At 42.7% G+C, this 21,554-nt stretch overlaps 1 protein-coding gene across 3 annotated transcripts in view; it reads left to right on the plus strand.

Annotated features, from left to right (window-relative positions):
* FAM107B (family with sequence similarity 107 member B) overlaps positions 1 to 20,797 on the plus strand; it is a 54,634-nt gene extending 33,837 nt beyond the window's left edge. For all 3 annotated transcript variants that reach the window (XM_058190757.1, XM_058190756.1, XM_058190755.1), the window contains exons 2-4: positions 8,000 to 8,183; positions 14,176 to 14,326; positions 17,096 to 20,797. In XM_058190757.1, the coding sequence (XP_058046740.1) occupies positions 8,056 to 8,183; positions 14,176 to 14,326; positions 17,096 to 17,212 (396 nt within the window). In that variant the 5' untranslated portion in view covers positions 8,000 to 8,055 and the 3' untranslated portion in view covers positions 17,213 to 20,797. The remainder of the gene's footprint in view (positions 1 to 7,999; positions 8,184 to 14,175; positions 14,327 to 17,095) is intronic.
* The last annotated feature ends 757 nt before the right edge of the window (positions 20,798 to 21,554 follow it).

Below are 21,554 nucleotides of genomic sequence, written 5' to 3' on the forward strand. Positions count from 1 at the left end.
AATTTAAATTGAAAAGCTTACCAGAAAGTTACTCTTCTCTAGCTAGTTCCTCTTGGTTGATTTTAGTTACGCAAACAAGCAAAACCTTCCGCTTTCTCTGCCAGCCAGCTTTTGTGTTTGTAATACATATTTTGAACCCCGCTGTTAATGAGCTCACCGTGGCTGCCAGCCTCGGGGGCAAAACCTATCTTGTTTCCTTTAATTTGGAGTTAGGGGAAAGAAACTGCAGGCAGGTTTTTAAAGAGAAGCCTGCTAAACTGCGTGTTTTCCAAATGATGGGAGCAAATTCAGTTAAAAAAAAAATTATAATGGTACATTTAGAATAACAGAATAGAACAGAATAACAGAGTTGGATGGGATCTTGGAGGTCTTCTAGTCCAACCCCCTGCCCAGGCAGGAAACCCTACACCACTTCAGACAAATGGTTTTCCAACATCATTTTTAAAATTTTCAGTGTTGGAGCATTCATTTATTTATATTTATATTTATTCACATTTTTATACCACCCTTCTCCGAAGACTCAGGGCGGTGTACAGCAAATAAAACAACAATAATACAAAAAACCATTTAAAATACCATAACAAAATTAAAAAACTTATTAAACTGCTGTATACTTAAAACTATTAGAATAAAATACAAAGATAAAACCCCTGTTAAAAACCCGCTAAAATCCCTAATTATTAAAATCAATCAATCAGGCCAGCCCTGTTTGGTGGAAAAAGAAAGTCTTGAGCTCGCGTTTAAAGGTCCTAAGATCAGGGAGAAGACGGAGTCCCACCGGCAGCTCGTTCCACAGAGCCGGGGCCCCCACAGAGAACGCCCTTCCCCTGGGGGCCGCCAGCCGACATTGGTTGGCTGACGGCACCCTAAGGAGGCCCTCCCTGTGAGAGCGGACTGGACGCACCGGACAATGGGAGGGAACCGGCGGCAGCAGGCGGTCCCGTAAATATCCCGGTCCGATGCCATGGAGCGCTTTAAAGGTGATAACCAACACCTTGAAGCACACCCAGAAGACCACTGGCAACCAATGCAGCCCGCGCAGGAGAGGTGTTACATGGGAGCTGCGAGGAGCTCCCTCAATCCCCCGCGCGGCCGCATTCTGTACCAGTTGGAGCCTCCGGATGCTCTTCAAGGGGAGCCCCATGTAGAGAGCATTGCAGTAATCCAGGCGGGAAGTGATGAGGGCATGATTCACAACTTCTGTAGGCAAGCTGTTCCACTGATTAATTGTTCTAATTGTCAGGAAATTCCTCCTTAGTTCTAGGTTGCTTCTTTCCTTGATGAGTTTCCACCCGTTGCTTCTTGTCCTGCCTTCAGGTGCTTTGGAGAATAGCTTGACTCCCTCTTCTTTGTGGCAACCCCTGAGATATTGGAAGACTGCTATCATGTCTCCCCTAGTCCTTCTTTTCATTAAACTAGACATACCGAGTTCCTGCAACCGTTCTTCACATGTTGTTAGCTTCCAGCCCCTAAATCATCTTTGTTGCTCTTCTCTGCACTCTTTCTAGAGTCTCAACATCTTGTTTACATCATGGTGACGAAAGTTGGATGCAAGATTCCAAGTGTGGCCTTACCAAGGAATTGTAAAGTGGTATTAACCTTTCACGTGATCTTGATTCTATCCCTCTGTTAATGCAGCCTAAGAACTGTGTTGTCTTTTTTGGCAGCTGCAGCACAATGCTGGCACATGCTTAAGTGATTGAGGTTGATGTTGTGTTGCAGAGATTCAGCGTCTAACTCATCAAATCCATATAAAATTCTAATTGCTTTTCCTTTTCCCTGGTGACAGCAATTCTCCCAAGCCCTCCTCCACTGAATGACAGCATGGTGACTAAAATATCCTTATGACTGGCAGAAGGGGAGCTAAGAACATAGCCGCTTTATTATCATAATTGTTGTCATAATTGGATTTTGTGTTAATGTGTTGAGGGCTACTTGTTACAGTTTTACAACTTTCTGGATCTGTCCCCTAGCTAAATTTCTGCAATTTTCAGTCTTTGAAATGCTGGAGTCATCTGTCACCCACAGATAATTTGGACTCTGTTTTTCACAGATTAAATTTTCAATGGTATATTAATGAACCTCTATTTTTTTGAGCAGCATTCACGTAAATTAACCTGTCAAATTTATTTCCCAAATTATAGTAATTTGAAGTTGTGTGTTTCTCTTTTTCCATATCGAAGCCTTCTATCCTTCATGTATGCTGTAGGCTATTTGGTTTGGGGTATATTTTAGAATTTATCTATAGTCCAACCTGGTGACTTTAAAAAATACTGAAATTACTGACTTCCAATAGGAGATCAGCAAATTATTCTTCTAAAACTCTTGGAAGGAATTCTGGTTTTGACTTTCAGTGCAGCTGGTATGATAGGTTGGTTTAATTCTGATTCTTGGGAGCCAAAACATTTTCAAGCTTTTATAAGCTTTAAATCTCATTAAAAGAGCAGAACTGTTTATTTGGAGATGATTATTATCTTAATTTTAAGCTGCTGCTGGGACCAATCGAAACCATCAAAGCATAGGATTGCTTCTCCCTACGATAGATGATTTGGCAAACGTTATAAAACATTTTATGACACAGACATGTTCATAAAGCATTTTATGACACACTACAAAATGTCATAAATATTTCCTGTGCGGATGTTCAACAGTGCAATAGAGTTCAGAAATCTCACCCTGAAAACATCTCGCAAGCTCTTCATGCAACAGATGAAATTTTTGATGTGATGAGGCCGTTACATAAACGATGCCATTCCTTTCACTGTATGCAATTTAAATAAATGCAAATGAAACAGCCTTGTTTGCATGCAGTGTGCTATTTGAGTGACGGGCTCACAAAGCGAGTTTCAATTGGCACAAGGATATCATATTTCACAAACAGCTGTGAATTTCAAACACCTCCTTTCCTGATTCAACTCCTTTTAATGTCTTTTAATCATCATCAACTTCATTTAATGACCCTATAATCCCTGGTGGGGTGGAGTCTGGGCAACTGAATGGAGCTGATTATTTACTGGCCAGATGCCCTTCCCTGTCGCCAGTATGGAGTTTTGATGAGCAGATAGATTCTTAGTGTGCCCAGAGAGAGAAATATCTGCCTCTACCTAGGATCGAACTCACAGCCTCCTGATTGTGAGGAGGGAGCGCCACCTCTAGGCCACTGTACCACTCAACGTCCTTTCCTGATTAGCCTGTTAAAATAGGGTTTTTATTGGAAACAGCTCCGTTTATCACGAAAGTAAAGGACCTGTTTCTTAAAAGTCTGTAGAGATTCTCAGCCGTCCAGGTGATGGTTGTCACAAAGGTGCTTTTTTCGGGAGGCGACTAGACTTTGTTTTTTTTTTCTTTTGAAGACGTTTCGCTTCTCATCCAAGAAGCTTCTTCAGCTCTGACAAGGATGGTGATGAGTGGAAGGATTTATATTTCTTGCAGACATTTGCATCCTGTTAGAGGGTCGTTGAGGCCACCTGGAGGTTTACCTGTGTCCTCAGCGTCACCTGAGTGGTGCAAATGGTTCTTGTAGTCTGCAGTTTTTTTTGCTCTGGAAATCCATTCCTGCTCCCGCACCATTCGAAGTTGTGGGAGTATAAATTCTTCCATTCCCCACCATCCAGCCAGAGCTGAAGAAGCTTCTTGGATGAGAAGTGAAATGTCTTCAAAAGGAAAAAGAAAGTAAGTCCAGTTGCCTCCTGAAAAAAGGATGTTTGGGACGACCTGTGTCTTATTTCTAAGAGGAGTGTCTACCTTAAGGGTTTTGCCACAGTTTGGTTAAGAAAGCCTTCGGAGATATTCCTTGGGTTTTATGACTTTGGCGTCACTTACTAGGCTTGTGATGTTGGCCTTCCTCTTCCTCAACAATTTGGAAAGGATTGTTTTATTAAAGCTTTTGCACAGATGTTACACCAGGGGGCAGCCTCAAACTTAACTTTGGCTATTTCAGAAGTTTTTGTTTGAAAAAAATAAATGGACAGATGTAGTTTTCTAAATGGGCAACAGATATAAAATCCTGCCTAACTGCGAATCTTTTTTTTTAAAAAAAATCCCCCAAAACACAGTGACAAAATATTGTGTCCCTGAAGTCATCACAAACCAAGTAAAGAATGTACTTTATTTGTGCCGAGACTTTTAAAAGTTTTTAATTTTAAACATTTAGCCTTTTTCCCCGAGTTTAGGATGAATAGGATGAGCCAATGTCATGTTTTCAGTGAGTAGACAACCTCTATAAATGCCCTGACTAACCTTTTACAGGTAGTCCTTGACTTATGACCACAACTGAGCCCCAAATTTATGTTGCTAAGTGAGAAATTTGTTAAGCGAGTTTTGTCCCATTTTGTGACCTTTCTTGCCACATTTGTTAAGTGAATCTCTGCAGTTGTTAAGTGAGTCACACGGTTGTTAAGCAAATCTTAGGGGCCTCTGGTGGCTCAACAGACTAATGCAGTCTGTTATTAACAGCAGCTGCTTGCAATTACTGCAGGTTCAAGTCCCACCAGGCCCAAGGTTGACTCAGCCTTCCGTCCTTTATAAGGTAGGTAAAATGAGGACTCAGATTGTTGGGGGCAATAAGTTGACTTTGTATATAATATACAAATGGATGAAGACTATTGCTTGGCATAGTGTAAGCCGCCCTGAATCTTCGGAGAAGGGCGGGATATAAATTCAAATTTAAAAAAAAATCTGGCTTCCCTGTTGACTTTATTGTCAGAAGGTCGCAAAAAAGGTCGTAACTCCCGGATACTGCGACCATCCTAAATATGAACCAATTGCCAAGCATTTAACTGAGTTTGGGATAGCGTTTAGCTGTGTATCTGGCAGGGAGAGAGGGAGAGAATCTAGCAGCAATGTTTTAGCACAGTAGCACCTGCAGATTCAGTGGATAAAATTTAGATTCAAATCTTTGTAACTGAGGTACTTGTTGCTACACTGCTTTACTTGGGATATTCTCCTTTATATTTTAATAAATCGATAAGATCTCCAAGCTACTTTTGATGGGGAAAAAATTGTATTTCCAAGGTAACGATTGCATTGGAGCGACACTTGTCTTCGTGTTCCCTAAATAGCCGTAAATGAAATCCCATCTTGGTTTAAATGTGCGTAGAATCCCTCTGCCTAGAAGAGTAAATTGTTAATAACATGTATAGTAATACTAGGATTCTATAAGTTTGATTAATATAATAATTATTACGGTTATCATTATTGATGTTTGTATCAAAATGAATTATACCCAGGGGCCACACTGTTCATGTATTGATATGGATGCATATTTAAAAATAAAAAAAAACCTAATAAAACATTTAAAAAAAAGAGAAGAAGAGTAAATTGTTCTGAACGCTGGCTTTACAATTCTTAATTATCTGCGAAACGAAACGTTTCCTGCATAGGAAATAGAAACAAATTTTAAGCAAATTTGACTTTCGCATACCTCCGAAGGCTTCGTCCCCCTGTTTAGGCTGTCTCTCTCTACCTGTGTCGGACAGGTAACGTTCACTCTTTGTGACGTTTTGATGGGGGGGGGGGGAGAAATTGAGAGGCAGGAAAAGAAGGGATCCTGTGGGACCAGCTCTACATCCCTCCGCCATGGGTGGAAAGACTCGTGTGTGTGCTGTGTTCAGAGCCTACGAAAAGGATTAAAAGCTCTGTATTTCCTATGGTTATTGATTGAAAATGGCAGCTTGATGGAATGCTTCCCTTTAGAGAAGCTGCTCTTAGTGTTTTGCAAACTATGCCCCTGGGAGGATTTAGTCACTTGCATTTCCCTCTGGGTTCATTCTGTGCAGAGGATTTGGAGAGGCGGGTGCCGAAGGAGTTGGTGCGATGGCTGTTGATTCGCTCACTGCTCCCCCACCACCGCCCTCCCAAAGTTGTTGGCGCTTCACTTGTTGTGGTTAACAAAGTATGAAAAGGCAATCTATAAAAGAGGATATTTGTAGCTCAGGGTTGAATTGTGGGATCCTTGGTGCTCTCTCAGACGTTTCGTGACCCAACTAGGGAACGTCATCAGTGCAAGAAGGGAGTTGTGTTTGTGGATAGAAGGAGGAGGAGGACGGTGGGGTCCTTGGTGCTCTCTGAGCTGGGTGGTTTTCTTGTAGTTGTTTCATGACCCAACTAGGGAATGTCATCAGTGCAGGAATGGAGAGGGGTGTGTAGAGAGGAGGAGGAGAAAGACTAGGACTATAGAGGCCTTGCTGCTCTCTGAGCTCGGTTGTTTTCTTGCAGACGTTTCATGACCCAACTAGGGAACATCATCAGTGCTAGAAGGGAGTTGAGTTTGTGGATAGGAGGAGGAGGACTGTGGGGTCCTTGGTGCTCTCTGAGCTCAGTGGTTTTCTTGCAGACGTTTCATGACCCAACTAGGGAACATCATCAGTGCTGGAAGGAAAGGGAGTTTGATGCCTTCAAGGTGTTAGGACTGAAGATGTTACTTAGTTGGGTCATGAAATGTCTGCATTAAAACCACCAAGCTCAGAGAGCACCGAGGACCCCCTAATCGATCTATGGAAAGAACTTTGCCTGCCTTCACTCAGGGTAAACAATATGCTCACGGGGTGAAGGGATTATAAATATAAGAAGCCACCTGATTTATTTATTTTTTTGCTGAAGGTTTTGCTCATTGGAAGCCAATCCTTCTGCCCTTTCTCTGATCTCAGCTCCACTCTTGCCATTTATCCAAGTCAAGCCTCTGGTGGCTCAGACTGGTAAGACAGTCTGTTATTAACAGCAGCAGCCTGCAATTACTGCAGGTTCGAGTCCCACCAGGCCCAAGGTTGACTCAGCCTTCCATCCTTTATAAGGTAGGTAAAATGAGGACCCAGATTGTTGGGGGCAATAAGTTGACTTTGTATATAAATATACAAATAGGATGAAGACTATTGCCTGACATAGTGTAAGCCGCCCTGAGTCTTCGGAGAAGGGCGGGATATAAATGTAAAAAAAAAACATGGATCTGTCTGAACCCAAAGTTGTAAGATGGTCTTTAAATTGCTTTAGGGGGAAAAAAAGGATCCTTCCTTATTGCTTGCATAATAAACCTGGCATATCTTCCTTACTCTATACTGGGGAAGTTAATCTCCCAGATTAAAAGAGCCAGTCCACTTTCAAAGGGTTGAAAACTTTATGGCCACGTCTCTGAAGTCCTCATGAATTGAGCTCAGCTTGAAGGAGGATGTTAACCGCCAGAAAGCTATTCTTATAAAGGTTAAAAAGACTAATTCATGAGAGAGACTGAAGCCGGGATGTCCCAACCTGGGCAACTTTAAGGCTTGTGGACTTCAACTCCCAGAATTCCCCAGCTAGCATGACCACATACCCCTGGTCTCAAGCATTGAGAAATAGATCGATCCGATTGGATGCTTTAAGTGCTGGTCAGCTTGCTACTCAATAAATACTCCACGGAAAAAAAAGAGCCAGTGTACCAATAAAGCTTAACTCCCTTTTTTTTCCCTCCAGACTGAACGATGGTTGAGATCTCCATCGTTGTAGGGTTTCTTTTAATTCTTTTAAGGATCTGATTTCAATTTTTGGTTTGAATTTATGGGTGTGTTTTTGTGAAACTTCATATTCTGCCTGTGTTGTTGTTGTAAGTGCTTTAGCTGTCGGTAATGAATAGAAAACGGGGATATCGACTTGGTAGCAATGAATAAAACAGCCTCTAAATCAGTGATGGCTAATCTTTTCCGGACTGAGTGCCGAAAGCGCATGTTTGTGTGTGCGCACGCCAAAACCCCAAAAATGCAATGCGCGCATGCCCCCCCCATGCGCCCCGCCCTGGCATGCATGGCAGAGACCCACAGACCTGCTGGGAGCAGCGGGAGGCGCATGCGCAGCAGAGCTGAACTGGGGCGATGGCTCAGATGCCCCCAGGTTGGCGCTGTGTGACACCTTTGGCACGCATACCGTAGGTTCGCCATCGCGGCACTAAAAGCTTAACAATGCCTTTCTGAAAATAGGTTGGCCATATTTTCTTAATTTATGAAGCAAGAACCCTTTTTGTGTCTTCCAGATCACCTAAGTGAGGACTGGGAATCCAGAGACCCTCCTCAGATACCCAGAACTATCATGGCTGAACCAGATTACATAGACGAAGACAATCCTGAACTCATTAAGCCTCAGAAACTCATTAATCCTGTAAAAACATCCCGGAACCATCAAGATCTTCATCGAGAACTCCGTATGAATCAGAAAAGGTAAGAGAGGAAGGGGTAAATCTTTTTTTTTTTAGTAACGAATGTAGTAATTCATTTAGTAATAATGAAAAAATAATAAGGAGCAAACAGAGACTCTTCTCTGCTTATTAGACTTGCTCCCGTAATCCAACTGTCGAATGGCTGGGCTGCAATCCTGAGTTAAATAATGTTTCGCTTATAGGTAGTCCTTCACTTATGACCATTCGTTCAGTGTACGCGGGAAGCTACGACACATTGAAAAAAGTGACTTACAACTAGTCGGTGTGCTTACGGTCAAAATTCAGATGCTTGGCATGTAGAAACATGCGGTTGCCATTTGTAATCTTCTCAGCCACTTCCGACAAGCAAAATCCACGGGGGAAACTGGATTTGCTTACTTAAGGACTGATTCATTTAATGGCCATAGAAAAAAGGTTTCATACTGAACGCCTCGTTCAGCAGTTAAAGTTCCGGTCTCAATTTTGATCATAAGTCAAGGACTAACTGTATTATTTTCCACAAAGAAATGTCACTTGACTATCTAAGCCAGTGGTCACCAACCAGTGGTCTGTGGACCACTGGTGGTCCGCAGAAAAATTATTTGCATTTTTTATATTGCATTAAATACTATTTATCTTTTTAAAAAATTCATATTAGTGGTTCTCAGGATTTAAAATTATGAATTTAGTAGTCCCTGAGGTCCGAAAGATTGGTGATCCCTGACCTAAACTGTTAAAACTCTTAATACAATCCCAGAATCGAGCAAAATCTTAAACCCATAATATTAATCATCTTTACCAAAATCTGATTGGAACCTTCGGTTATGTGATAATTACATCCCAAACACTGTAAGAAGCTCATTAGTTTTTAAGGTGCAGTGAATCTTTATTTTCTTAAAAATCTGCCACAGAAGACTTCTTCTGAAGTTGGAATGACTTTGGGTGAGGTGAAGCTCATCTTAAATAAAATTTTACCTGTGGAAACATCCAAAATATCTGACTGCCTTCTTCCATGGGGGGAGTAATCCTGTAAATAAGGCCATCATTATAAGGAAAACTGTGACCATCATGCTGAGAAAAATCAATAATATGATATTTTGGAGAAATGCCTCCTGGTTTATCAAATATCTAATTGTGGATGTTAAAACATTTTGATTTTGGATTAGAGACAAAGCATTATTTCTCTTTTTCTTGTGAAGGGAGCAAATCAAAGACAAATCTTTCTGTACTCAGATCGGGATGACAAATTTCATTTTTCTTCAAAGCAACTCAGTGTACTTATTTACTTAGTTTAGAGAACGTATAGCTTTTAGCTGGTTCTCTCATTGCTGGAAACGGCAAGACTTTAAAAAAAAAAACCCATCTGCTTGCTTGAAAGCAGTAAGGAATGAAGCTTCCAATATCAAGCTGTGAATATTTAATTTCGGTGCAATCAAGTCCCACTTTATCTACTGTATTTTAATTCTGCCCTCTAGGGCGACAGCTTCCGCTACCACCTGCCAAAAATATCTTATGATAGCTGTGTATCAACCCCGGCATTCATCTTTAAAAATAAACGATAGAGTGATGAGCTAAATGCTAACTTAAACCAGTGTTTCTCAGCTTCAGTGACTTTAAATCGCAGAAATGTCCCTCTTGTCACCACTACCACCAATTGGGTCACCTTCTGAGTTGTCCTTCAGCCTTTTCTGCCCTTGAAAAATGGATGAAGTTAATCCCTGTCTTGCGTTGAATGAGCTTCCGACTAGGAGAGCTGGCAACTTCTGGTTCTTAACTAGAAGAGTGATGTTGTGGCCTGTCAGCCATCAGCCCCTCCAGCAGCCAAATCAGAGGAGGAGGAGGCTTGGGAGTTGGGGTCAGCATCCAGGCAACCTGAGAGCTCCGAGGGGGAAGAGGGAATGGAGCTGGCAGAGAGAGAGAGAGAGGCAGAGCCTGGGCCGTCCGTCAGCCCTCAGATGGAGAGTCAACAGCCCCCATGTTTGGAGGTGGCTGGTGAGAAAGAGGAGGAACAGCTGGCTCCAGTGTCTGATGCTCAGATGCACAGAAGGCAGAGGAGAGGAGAGCAGTGGAAATCTATGGGCTGGTCCTTGGGATGGAAGAACCACCGCTGCTAGTGAAGCCCCACCCTAGCTCTGGGGATAAAAGGCAGGGGGTGGAGATGAATAGGTGTGGCAGACAACTATTCATCAGAGAGGAGAGAGAGAGAGAGAGAGAGAGAGGGAGGGAGGGAGGGGGAGACAGAGAGAGGGAAAGAGAGAGAGATGGTCCTGTTGCTGTTTCTAACATCTAGATCAGGGGTCTCCAACCTTGGCAACTTTAAGATTTGTGGACTTCAACTCCCAGAATTCCTCAGCCAGCTTTGCTCTGCTGGCTGAGGAATTCTGGGAGTTGAAGTCCACAAGTCTTAAAGTTGCCAAGGTTGGAGACCCCTGATCTAGAACACCTTAACCCTAAACTAACCAAAGAGAGAAGCAACTTGGAATTAAGGAGAAACTTCCTAACAGTGAGGACAATTGATCAGTGGAACAGAAGTTGCCTTCAGAAGTTGTGGGTTCTCCATCACTGGAGGCTTTTAAGAAGAGCCTGGACAGTCACTTGTCTAAAATGGTATAGGTCAGTGATGGCAAAACATTTAGACACCAAGTGCCCAAACTGCACATGCACGCGTGTCCAAACTGAAAGGTGTGCGCGACCATGCACATGCATGGACATGCCTGCATGCGCAGCAGAGACCCATAGACCAGCTGGCCAGTGGGAGGTGGGGCATCCCAACACCGGCAGCACAGCAAGAGGTAAGTGTTGTGGTCCGTCAGCAGCCGATGGTGCTGGTGGCAGAATCGGACAGTGATGAGGCGGAGGCGAGGCCAGGGCCATCGAGAAATGGGGTGTGGGCTCCAGAGCCTCCAGAGGTCGAGAGTAGCGTGGAGGAGGAGGAGGAACTGGGAGAGCCTGTCCCTAATGCCCGAATGAGAAGAGCTGCCAAGAGGCAGGAGCAGCTCAAGGAGAGAGGTCCCCTCGGGGGCAGGGCTAAGAGATAATTGGCCCCTCCCATAAGGTTTAAAAGGAGACCGGCATCGGTGTCTCAGTTTGCCTGGGAGCTGCGCTCGTCCCATTCTCTGCTCTGGATGTTTCTCCGAGAAGACCTTGGCAGCTCTCCAGTCTCTGCTCGAGACGCTTATCTTGCAAAGGACTTTGGCAATGGCCTAAATTGGACCAGGGTGGAAATAATGACAGATTGTTTTGTGTGAGAAGCCTTTGCTTTCTTTTACGTTTCACGACGCTGGGAATGGGTCAATTCCCAGCTGCTTGAATAAAGTTTATTTTCATTAAGGGCTGCGTTTGTTGCAACCTGCTCGAGTCTGGGTCACAACAGGAAGACCTTTTTCTTTCGTGAGCTTCTGTTTCGTCGTTTTCAGGGAAACCGAAGCTCACAAGAGAAACGCTACAAAGATCTGAGCTGGGGCGATGGAGCAGGTGCCAGCAGAGAGGACTCTGCGTGCCACATCTGGCACGCCTGCCACAGGTTCGCCCTCACGGGTATAGGTCCTCCTGCTTGAGCAGGGGGCTGGACTAGAAGACCTCCAAGGTCCCTTCCAGCTTACTCCATTCTATTCTAAACGGTTCAACCTGGAGTGCCGAAGCATCTATTCATTTGTGGTGGTGTGTGTGTGTGTGACAATTTAGTAATATGGGTCAAAATAATCAGTGATACAAATAGATTTGAGGTCTGACTGAAAAATCACAACTAAGAAATGCTGAGAGGGCCAAGAATGGTCCTCTATTCCAGGGGTCTTCAACCTGGGAGACTTGTGGACTTCAACTCCCAGAGTCCCTCAGCCAGCAAAGGACTCTGGGAGTTGAAGTCCACAAGTCTTAAAGGGACCCAGTTGGAGACCTCTGCTCTATTCATGAAAAGCATTTGCCGATTTCCCATCATTATATGTTGCACTCCAGCGCCATCTAGTGAACTAATCCTGAAACTACTTCAATAAGATTCATATTCATCATATAAGCTTTGGGGTTTTATGAATGAAGCTTTCTGGATTGTGTTTTTCACCCCTCTCTCTGTGCTCAGGGAGAGTTTGAGACTAGGAATCATTTGTCATTTGCTAGCCAGGTTATCTCTGGGCAATATTGGCTTTCCAACAACTGCATTTGCTGGAAGCTCTCAGCCTCTGACATTGCAAAAAAAAAACAAAAATGCAACGTAATGAAATGCATAAGCTGCACGCCGAGGTGGCTTTGCAAGTCCTTGGATTTCTTCCAGCTGGAGCCAAAAGATGACCTAACCCCAAACCAGGAAGTGAGCTGGCTCTCAGGGTCCTTTCCCTTCAGTTCCTCTCTATGGTTTCATCTTTTTTTAAAAAAAATCTTACTTGTCTAATTCCTATTGCATTTGTCTAAATGGGTCTGAAGGAGGGACGCGGTGGCTCAGGGGCTAGGATGTTGAGCTTGTCGATCGAAAGGTCGGCAGCTCAGCGGTTCGAATCCCTAGTGCTGCCGTGTAATGGAGTGAGCTCCCGTTACTTGTCCCAGCTTCTGCCAACCTAGCAGTTTCGAAAGCACATAAAAATGCAAGTAGAAAAAATAGGGACCACCTTTGGTGGGAAGGGAACAGTGTTCCGTGCGCCTTTGGCGTTGAGTCATGCCGGCCACATGACCACGGAGACGTCTTCGGACAGCGCTGGCTCTTCGGCTTTGAAACGGAGATGAGCAGCGTCCCCTAGAGTCGGGAACGACTAGCACGTATGTGCGAGGGGAACCTTTACCTTTACCTTTTAATGGGTCTGAAAAGTGGCAGATCTATTCTTTGTCATTGTAGCAATGGCATTCCCCCTTCCCCCCCCACAATTTCTTGTCAAAGTCTCTCTGGTGATCCTTTTTATTATGCCTTAAATCCTAATTTAGAAGTAGTTTTTTAGGACCTGGGGTAGAAGGTCAGCCTTATTTTTCTAAATAAGAATTTTTAGAAGACCATGAGATAGTCTTGGGACTGTGATGCTAGTTTTTAAGATGCCAGAAAACAACACTTAGTTGAAAACTTGTATTTATATCTTAAATTATGAAAGCCATATACGCTGAAGTAGGAGGAAAAATATAAAAGATGCATTTAGGAAAAATATATATATTGGGAATAAATTTTAATACAGTATAGATTTAAAAACCCCTCCATTTTCCTATGGCCATCATCTTTGAAGAACTTCTGCCCTTCCAATATGAAACATGGAGAAAACCTTCCAAGTTACAGTAGTGACCAAAATTGTGGAAACCTTTTGGGAAAAGTGTATTTTCAAAAAAGTAGCTAAGAACACCCCGTTGTTTTACAGTAGTACCTTAAAATTATATATCAATGAAAAGATAATTTAATCAAGAATGTAATGCAATAACTTTTATGAAATATTTGCTGTTAGAATAGAAGTTACACTATAAAGAAGAAAAATGAAACATGTAGAAAAAACGAGATATACAAAAATTATCTCCGTGTCAGTTAATACTTAGTTGGGTAACCTTTAGCATGAATTACGGCCTTACAATATCTTCCCAGGGAGTGAACCACGTCTTTTAGTTCTGCAGCTGTTATCATGTGAAACCAAGATTGAATGATGGCTTCTATTAACCGGGTTTTATTGCTGGGTCGCTTCTGATTAGCAAGTTTCTTTAGTGTGCTCCATAGTTTTTCAACTGGGTGAAGGTCTGGGCTATTCCCAGGCCATTCCAGCAGTGGAATAGGATGATCTTGAAACTTCCTCCCAAAAAAGTGGCGTTATTAGCCATCAAACCTCAAAAAATACACTTTTCCCAAAAGGTTTCCACAGTTTTAGAATATAGGTGCATGAAGTAAAAAACTAGAAATCATTTTTCTTCTCAGAAAATTGTGGTTTGTTTTTTTTTTAAATGAAATGTAGAAGCAATTGTATTTATACAACTGACTTTTCTTTGGATGAATTTTGTTTTCCGGCAACATGTGACATAAATGTCAGCTCACCCTCTCGTCTGTCTCTCCTCTTGCGAAGGGGCTTGGCTCCTCAGAACAAACCAGAGCTTCAGAAAGTGATGGAGAGACGAAAAAGAGACCTGGTTTTCAAGCAGAAGGAAGAGGAAGCCCAGAAGAAGAAGTCCGACTTGGAAATAGAACTTCTCAAGAGGCAACAGAAATTGGAACAAGTAAGAGGGAAGGAAGAAGGTTTATCGGTCCACAGATAGTCCTCGACTTATGGCCACAGTTGAGCCTGTGGCTAAGCGAGACAGTTGTTAAGGGAGCTTTGCCCCGTGTTACGACCTTCCTTGCCACAGCTGTGAAGTGAATTATTTATTTATTTGTTTGTTTGTTTATTGAGGGAATTTATATCGCCGCCTGTTTGCACATGGCGACTCAACGCAGAATATAAAACCTCAGTTAAAACAATAAAACTAATAAAAAAGAATCAAATAAATTAATATAATAAAATATAATAAAATCACCCTCACCCCAGCGAGAGCAGTTCACACGAGCCATTTAATGGGCTCCCTCCCATTCTGGCTTCCCCAGGCCCGCTGGCAGAACCAGATCTTCAGCGCCTTCCAGAAGAATATTAAAATGGGGGCCATTCTAATCTCTGGGGGGGATGATGTTCCAGAGAGAGGGGGCCACCATGGAGAAGGCCCTTCTTCTGGGTCCCACCAGGTGTATCTCCCTCGGGGATGGGACCCGCAACATTCCCTGCCTCCCCATTCTGATGGGTCAGGTACGTGTGACCGGCAGGAAACGGTCCCAAGCCATGAAGGGCTTTAAAAGTGACCACCAGCATCTTGAATTGCAGCCGGAAGCAAATCGGCAGCCAGTGCAGCTCCCGCAGGAGAGGTGACGCATCTGCACATTGGGGGGTCTGCACAAAACTGGAGCTTCCTGATGCTTTTCAAGGGGAGCCCCATGTAGAGCGTGTTGCAATAGTCAAGACGGGAATTGACTAGGGCCTGAGTGACTGTGAGTAGGGATTGTCCAATCCAAGAAAGGGTGTAACTAGTCCACAACCCGCAGTTGCGCAAAGGCCCTCTTGGCCACAACCGCCACCTCCTCTTCAAGAAGGAGTTGCGAGTCCAGGAGAACCCCCAGATTATGCAGAGGGTCTCTTTTGGTGAATCATTGCAGTTCTTAAGTTAGTAACATGATTGCTAAGCCAGTCTGGCTTCCCTCTTGACTTTGCGGGTCAGAAGGTCGCCAAAGGGGATCACGTGACCCCAGGGACACTGTGACCGTCATAAATGTGAGTCAGTTCCCAAATGTCTGAATTCTGATCACGTGACCCCTGGGATGCTGCAATGGCCGTCAGTGTAAAAAACAATGATAAGTCACTTTTTCTGTTGTAACTTTGGATGGTCATTAAAGAACATAAGTCAAGGACTACCTGTATTGATCTTGATTCCAGAAGGGATCTCCTGAATCAGAGACTTCAAAATAGTTCAGAATTATTTCAGAGCCCAAAGGTTCTGAATGGAGGATGGGTTTGATTATTTCTGGCTGGTTTGGAGAATAGCTTGACCCCCTCTTCTTTGTGGCAGCCCCTCAAGTATCGGAAGACTGCTGTCATGTCTCCCCTGGTTCTTCTTTTCATTAAACTAGACAAGCCCAGTTCCTGCAACCGTTCTTCATATGTTTTATCCTCCAGTCCCCTAATCATCTTGGTTGCTCTTCTCTGCACTCTTTCTAGAATTTCCACATTTTTTTTTTATATCGTGGCGACCAAAACTGGATGCAGTATTCCAAGTATTCTATCTTGATAGAATCAAGATCACGTGAAGTGTTAATACCACTTCATAATGCCCTGGTAAGGCCACATTTGGAATACTGCATCCAGTTTTGGTTGCTATGATGTAAAAAAGATGCTGAGACTCTAGAAAGAATGCAGAGAAGAGCAACAAAGAAGATTAGGGGACTGGAGGCTAAAACATATGAAGAACAGTTGCAGGAACTGGGTATGTCTAGTTTAATGAAAAGAAGGACTAGGGGAGACATGAGAGCAGTCTTCCAATATCTCAGAGGCTGCCACAAAGAAGAGGGAGTCAAGCTATTCTCCAAAGCACCTGAAGGTAGAACAAGAAGCAATGGGTGGAAAAGCAACCTAGAACTAAGGAGAAATTTCCTGACAGTGAGAACAATTAATGAGTGGAAAAACTTGCCTCCAGAAGTTGTGAATGCTCCAACACTGGAAGCTTTTAAGAAGAGGTTGGATAACCATTTGTCTGAAGTGGTGTAGGGTTTCCTGCCTGGGCAGGGGGTTGGACTAGAAGACCTCCAAGGTCCCTTCCAACTCATTGTTGTTGTTGTTGTTATTGTTATTATTATCATTATTATTATTAAATGTGGCCTTACCCAGGCCTTATAAAGTGGTATTAACACTTTTTTATTTATTTATTTGAATTTATATCCCGCCCTTCTCCGAAGACTCAGGGCGGCTTACACTGTGTTAAGCAATAGTCTTCATCCATTTGTATATTATATACAAAGTCAACTTTTATATCCCCCCAACAATCTGGGTCCTCATTTTACCTACCTTATAAAGGATGGAAGGCTGAGTCAACCTTGGGCCTGATGGGACTTGAACCTGCAGTAATTGCAAGCAGCTGCTGTTAATAACCGACTGCTTTAGTCTGCTGAGCCACCACTTCACGTGATCTTGATTCTATCCCTCTGTTTATGCAGCCCAGAACTGTGTGGGCTTTTTTGGCAGCTGCTGCACACGGCTGGCTCAGATTTAAACGGTTGTCCAGTAGGACTCCAAGATCCCTTTCACAGTTACTACTACGTCTCCCCTTTGGGTTTTGAAAAAAATTTGAGCTATTTTGAGGTCTCCTGGTTCATACCTTCCTTCTGGAATCAACCCCTGGAGAGACAAAAAACTCCATCTCTTCCTTTTCTTAAAATCTATCTAACTATCTATCGCTTTTCTTTTCTAGCTTGAACTCGAGAAGCAGAAGATCCACGAGGAGCAAGAAAACGCGCCCGAATTTGTCAAGGTGAAAGGCAACTTGAGAAGAACAGCCCAGGAATCCTCAGAAGCTCCAAACTCCTAGAAAAGAAAAACATTTTTTTTGAGACTTGAAGCTGCAGCTCCAGTGGGCATTGGGGGAAGGGACTTCTGCAAGACGTCTGGCAACCCATTTGCCCAGGAGCGGATGCAAAAACATGGTCAATACAAGGTCAATTTCTGGATCCTGTTTTGAAAGGGTGACTGCTTAGAAGTCAAAACTTGCCAGTAATAATACGGAGATCAGAGGATAAACAAGCAACCCTCTTTTTCCTATCTAAGATAAGATGGAGAACCTATTTTGAGGAGACGGGTTGCTTTTTTACTGCTGATCGTGCTTAAGTGAGCATTCTCAGGCTAATATGTCTGCATTTTCCCCCCTCTCCTCGTTCCTACTTTGTGGAATTCTGCTATGCAGGAAAAAAAACAAAGTGCTTTTTTTGAGACCACTTTTTGAGTTACGTTCTGTGTGAGAACTTGGCTTCAGGAATGGAGCTGGCCACGAGGATCTTTTGTGTAAATAGAAAAGTCCTTTAGACTTGAAGCTGGATTTTTCCCATTTATCTCTCATAAGCAGGATGAACCACCACAGCTGTGAGGAAGGAAGAAAGCAAAGAAAGAAAGAAAGAAAGAAAGAGAGGCAAATGCAATATTCCCAGTCATTAGATGGCTAAAATATATTCTTGACCACATCTGGGGTTGTAAGGAAATGGGTAGTTTTTGCAATGCAACTCTTCCCCCCCCCCCTTCTCTCCAACCCAACTTGGCTAAACAACATTGTACTTCATTATTGATTCCTCTTGACACATGCTGTGTTTGCTAGATCTACATCGCAGCTGATGTTTACTTCGATCAGGGTTTCCAAAACTATATATCTGGGTTTCTGATTCTCAAGTGTTTTGCTTCTAACCCCGAGTTTGCAAATATTTTATGGGACAGCCTGAGAACATCTGTTTCAAAGAAGAAGCCACAAACCCATCGTTCTTCATCACCTGTGTAGATTTATTACTTTCTTTTAAGATTAACAAAACCAGGCAAGTTTGCGATAACACTGTTAGGGCTTGGCCAGGGAGCGGGAGTTTAAACGAACATGAAATTTTCTTTATTTTCTTTGTTCTCTATGAAATCCAGTTACATTTCTACCTGGAGGTAAAAGCCCATTAATGCCAGAGCAACTCACTTCTCGACAAATGGAAATCAAATTGTAGATTAATTTATCTCGGTATATATTTTTTTCTTAAATTGTCCACCATCCGATTCTTATCTCATTCCTGTTTTCAACTAGTGAGAATCCCAGTGAGAGGCCAGGACAAAAACTATGGATTTCCAGGAAAAAATCTTAGGGTAGGACTTTCCTCCAACAGTCCTAAGCTCCAATTTGTCCAGTGGCATCTCCAATAGAGAAGTCAACAAATTCAAGATGGCAGCCGTGACCATGTGACCAAAGCCCCTCCCTCCTTTTTTTTTTTTGCATGGGACCAAAGGAGCAGAGCTTTGATCACGTTGTTTTAGCTGCCATCTTGAATTTCTAAAAATCTCCCCATCCCCAAGACAAATCCTGAATTGGCTCCAAGGTTTTGTCCAATGTTCCTGACTGGATTCAACCATCTTTTAAAATGACCTCTTGACCATCGGTCCTTTATAAGAATTCAGAGAGAAAGCCATAGTTTCCTACATATTTTTTTTTTTTAATAATTTCAGGAAATCCATCTACTTACTCTTCTGGCTGAGTTTTATGGGGCGTTGATGGGATTTTAGTAGAGTCCCTCAGGAAAAGATAATTTGGGAATGCTTATCCTGTTATATCATCTGTGGCATATGATACCAAGGTGGCATTTTATTTCATTTTATTTTTTTAAAGCCTTAGTTTCAGAAAACCATTGAACCTTGAACCCCTGCATTGAGGAAACAAAGCTAACCTGGATAGGGAGAACTTTTAGCAAGGGTGAGCAGGGTAGCCTAACCTTGATTTTAGTTCATTTCTGTGAGTGCTTGTCACATGTGTGTCTTGTTTCTTGCACTTGTTCGTTGGGATTTATGGATGGCTGGAAACCCTTTGAGCAAGCTTTCATTAGTGATCACAATAGGTAGGTAGAACATTAGCAGTACAAAAATCACATTCAATAACTCCTCAAATAGGACCAGGTCCATTTCATCTTCCTGTTACATCCAAGCAAAATCCTTGACAGAGTTTATATCGGTTGATACAAGTAAGTGACGTGTTTCGTCCTCTCGGACCGATTTCTTGTGACCGACCGCAAGCTATCAAAATAAAATCACATTATCCATCCCAGCCAGTAAGAAAAAGGTTTCTGGGAGATATCATTTGCTTCTAATTTACATCTTGACACAAGTTATTTTTGTCACTGACTTGGATTTATAGGTTTGTGTCTTTTTAGAAGGACACATTTAAAGGGCTTGATAAAATATACAGTATATATGTGTGTGTGCGCTGGTGGATGGGTTTGCCACATGAATGGGAAATGGGAGAGCTTGATTATTATTATTTTTTTGAAAAGGTGACTTTCTCTTGTCACGCCAGTAGGTGACAATTCCAGCTTTAATTTCTTCTTTTGGGACCAGAGGTGATGAGATTCTATGCCACTAACCACTAACCTTCCCTTTCTCTACATTAACCTGGTCACTGCAGCAGGGGCTTGGAGGTGGTGAGAACGCTTCTAACACTGTGGATTTTCTTCTGGGGAAAGGACTTGCCTTAATGGATCCACCTACTCCTGTGTCTTTCTCCAGCTGTGCCATTGAATCCCTTAAAAGTTCTAGAGGTTCCGCTTCCATAACCACCGCTTGGCTCAGTGGACATCAAAGAATTCACAACACTCGGTATCATAATCCCCAATGAATGTTTGTCCTTTAGTCCTTTGTGTATCGTAGTCTTCTTCAACTTCATTGAAACCGGACCGTCTGCTGAATGAACATAAAATTTACTCCTGGTTTAGTGATGAATAAAATCAACTGGATTTTTAAAAAGATGTTTTTTCCAAAAACAACGGAAAAACAAATTTTGCAAAACACCCTTCACGGCAGTGGTAGGGAAAAAGGTAGGATACTGTGTCCCTCTGGCAGGATGTAATATTTTTGGGTCATCGAAGAACGCTGCGAGAATTTATATTTCTGTTTCGTATAGGTATTCAGAATTTTGTTTTAAGTCAGCGTGACAACACCCAAACCATCAGTGTAACATTAAGTCAGCTTTTGACAAATATTTTGGCAGCGTTCAGCTCTCTTTTATTAGCAGAAAGCAGTCAAAACTTTCCCATTTTTTTCCAGAAGTGTACCTGGATATCTTCCGCTGAGCTATGTTAATTTAAAAGTGATATTGTCTCCTTTTAGAAACGTTGTCTTTTAAAATGCTTTTAAAAGAATTTTTAGTTGGTTAAGGTGGCAAATTAGTGCTGCCTCTAGGTTAGGCTATTCTTTCATGTCTTTACCTGTTTCCCAGTGTACATATATAAATATTAAAAAGGGAGCCTTAAGGGGATTTGTTTTCATAATTTAATATTTTTTGTATTTTGCTCTTGCCTACTTGTTTTTAACAAAGTGTTACGAAAATGAGGGTGGAATTCTTAGAACCAAAGTTACTACTTAATAAAAATGTATTACATGCTTGGAATATGCAATGGTGTGATTGTGTGAGCTCCATCTCTCTGGTGTCTAATCTTTTGTCACTTTAAAAGTATTTTTATTTGTTGTTCATCTAACAGGAAATGATGTCAGAATCTTGTGCACAAACAAGGGGTCCCCGTTAAGCAAAATTAAAAAAAAACCACACACACAAAAGTTATTTAATTACTTCTAAAAAAAGTTAAATCGTGGCAACTGGACCAAAGTTTGTTAATCTGAGATTAACCAACAAGTAATTTCATCAGTCGGAATCAAAATTGAGAAAAAGCTTTTTGACTGATGAAGTTGGACTGGAGAGCTACTTGTCTGGAATGGTTTAGGGCACACAGACCAAACCCCACCGCGTCACGTTGCTGTGATGCGACATTTCACGACGGTTTTCCCATTCACGGAGCTGGGGTGGGCGTGGCCTGTACATGACGCATCCAGCCCGCGGGCTGCTGGTTTGGCACCCCTGGTATAGGGTCTCCTGCTTGAGCAGCGGGTTCGATTAGATGACCTCCAAGGCCCCTTCCCACTCTGTTGTTCTGTATTCTGTATCTCCTCTCTGGAGCCGCAAGGGTTGAATTCATGTATTATGCTAGCCAGCCGCATTGTGGCTTAGGACAGGGGTCTCCAACCTTGGCAACTTTCAGACTTGTGGACTTCAACTCCCAGAGTTCCTCAGCCAGCAAAGCTGGGAGTTGAAGTCCACAAGTCTGAAAGTTGCCAGGGTTGGAGACCCCTGGCTTAGGACAACCCATGGT

Source organism: Ahaetulla prasina, chromosome 7 (assembly GCF_028640845.1).
Source record: "Ahaetulla prasina isolate Xishuangbanna chromosome 7, ASM2864084v1, whole genome shotgun sequence".
Classification (NCBI taxonomy): Eukaryota; Metazoa; Chordata; class Lepidosauria; order Squamata; family Colubridae; genus Ahaetulla; species Ahaetulla prasina.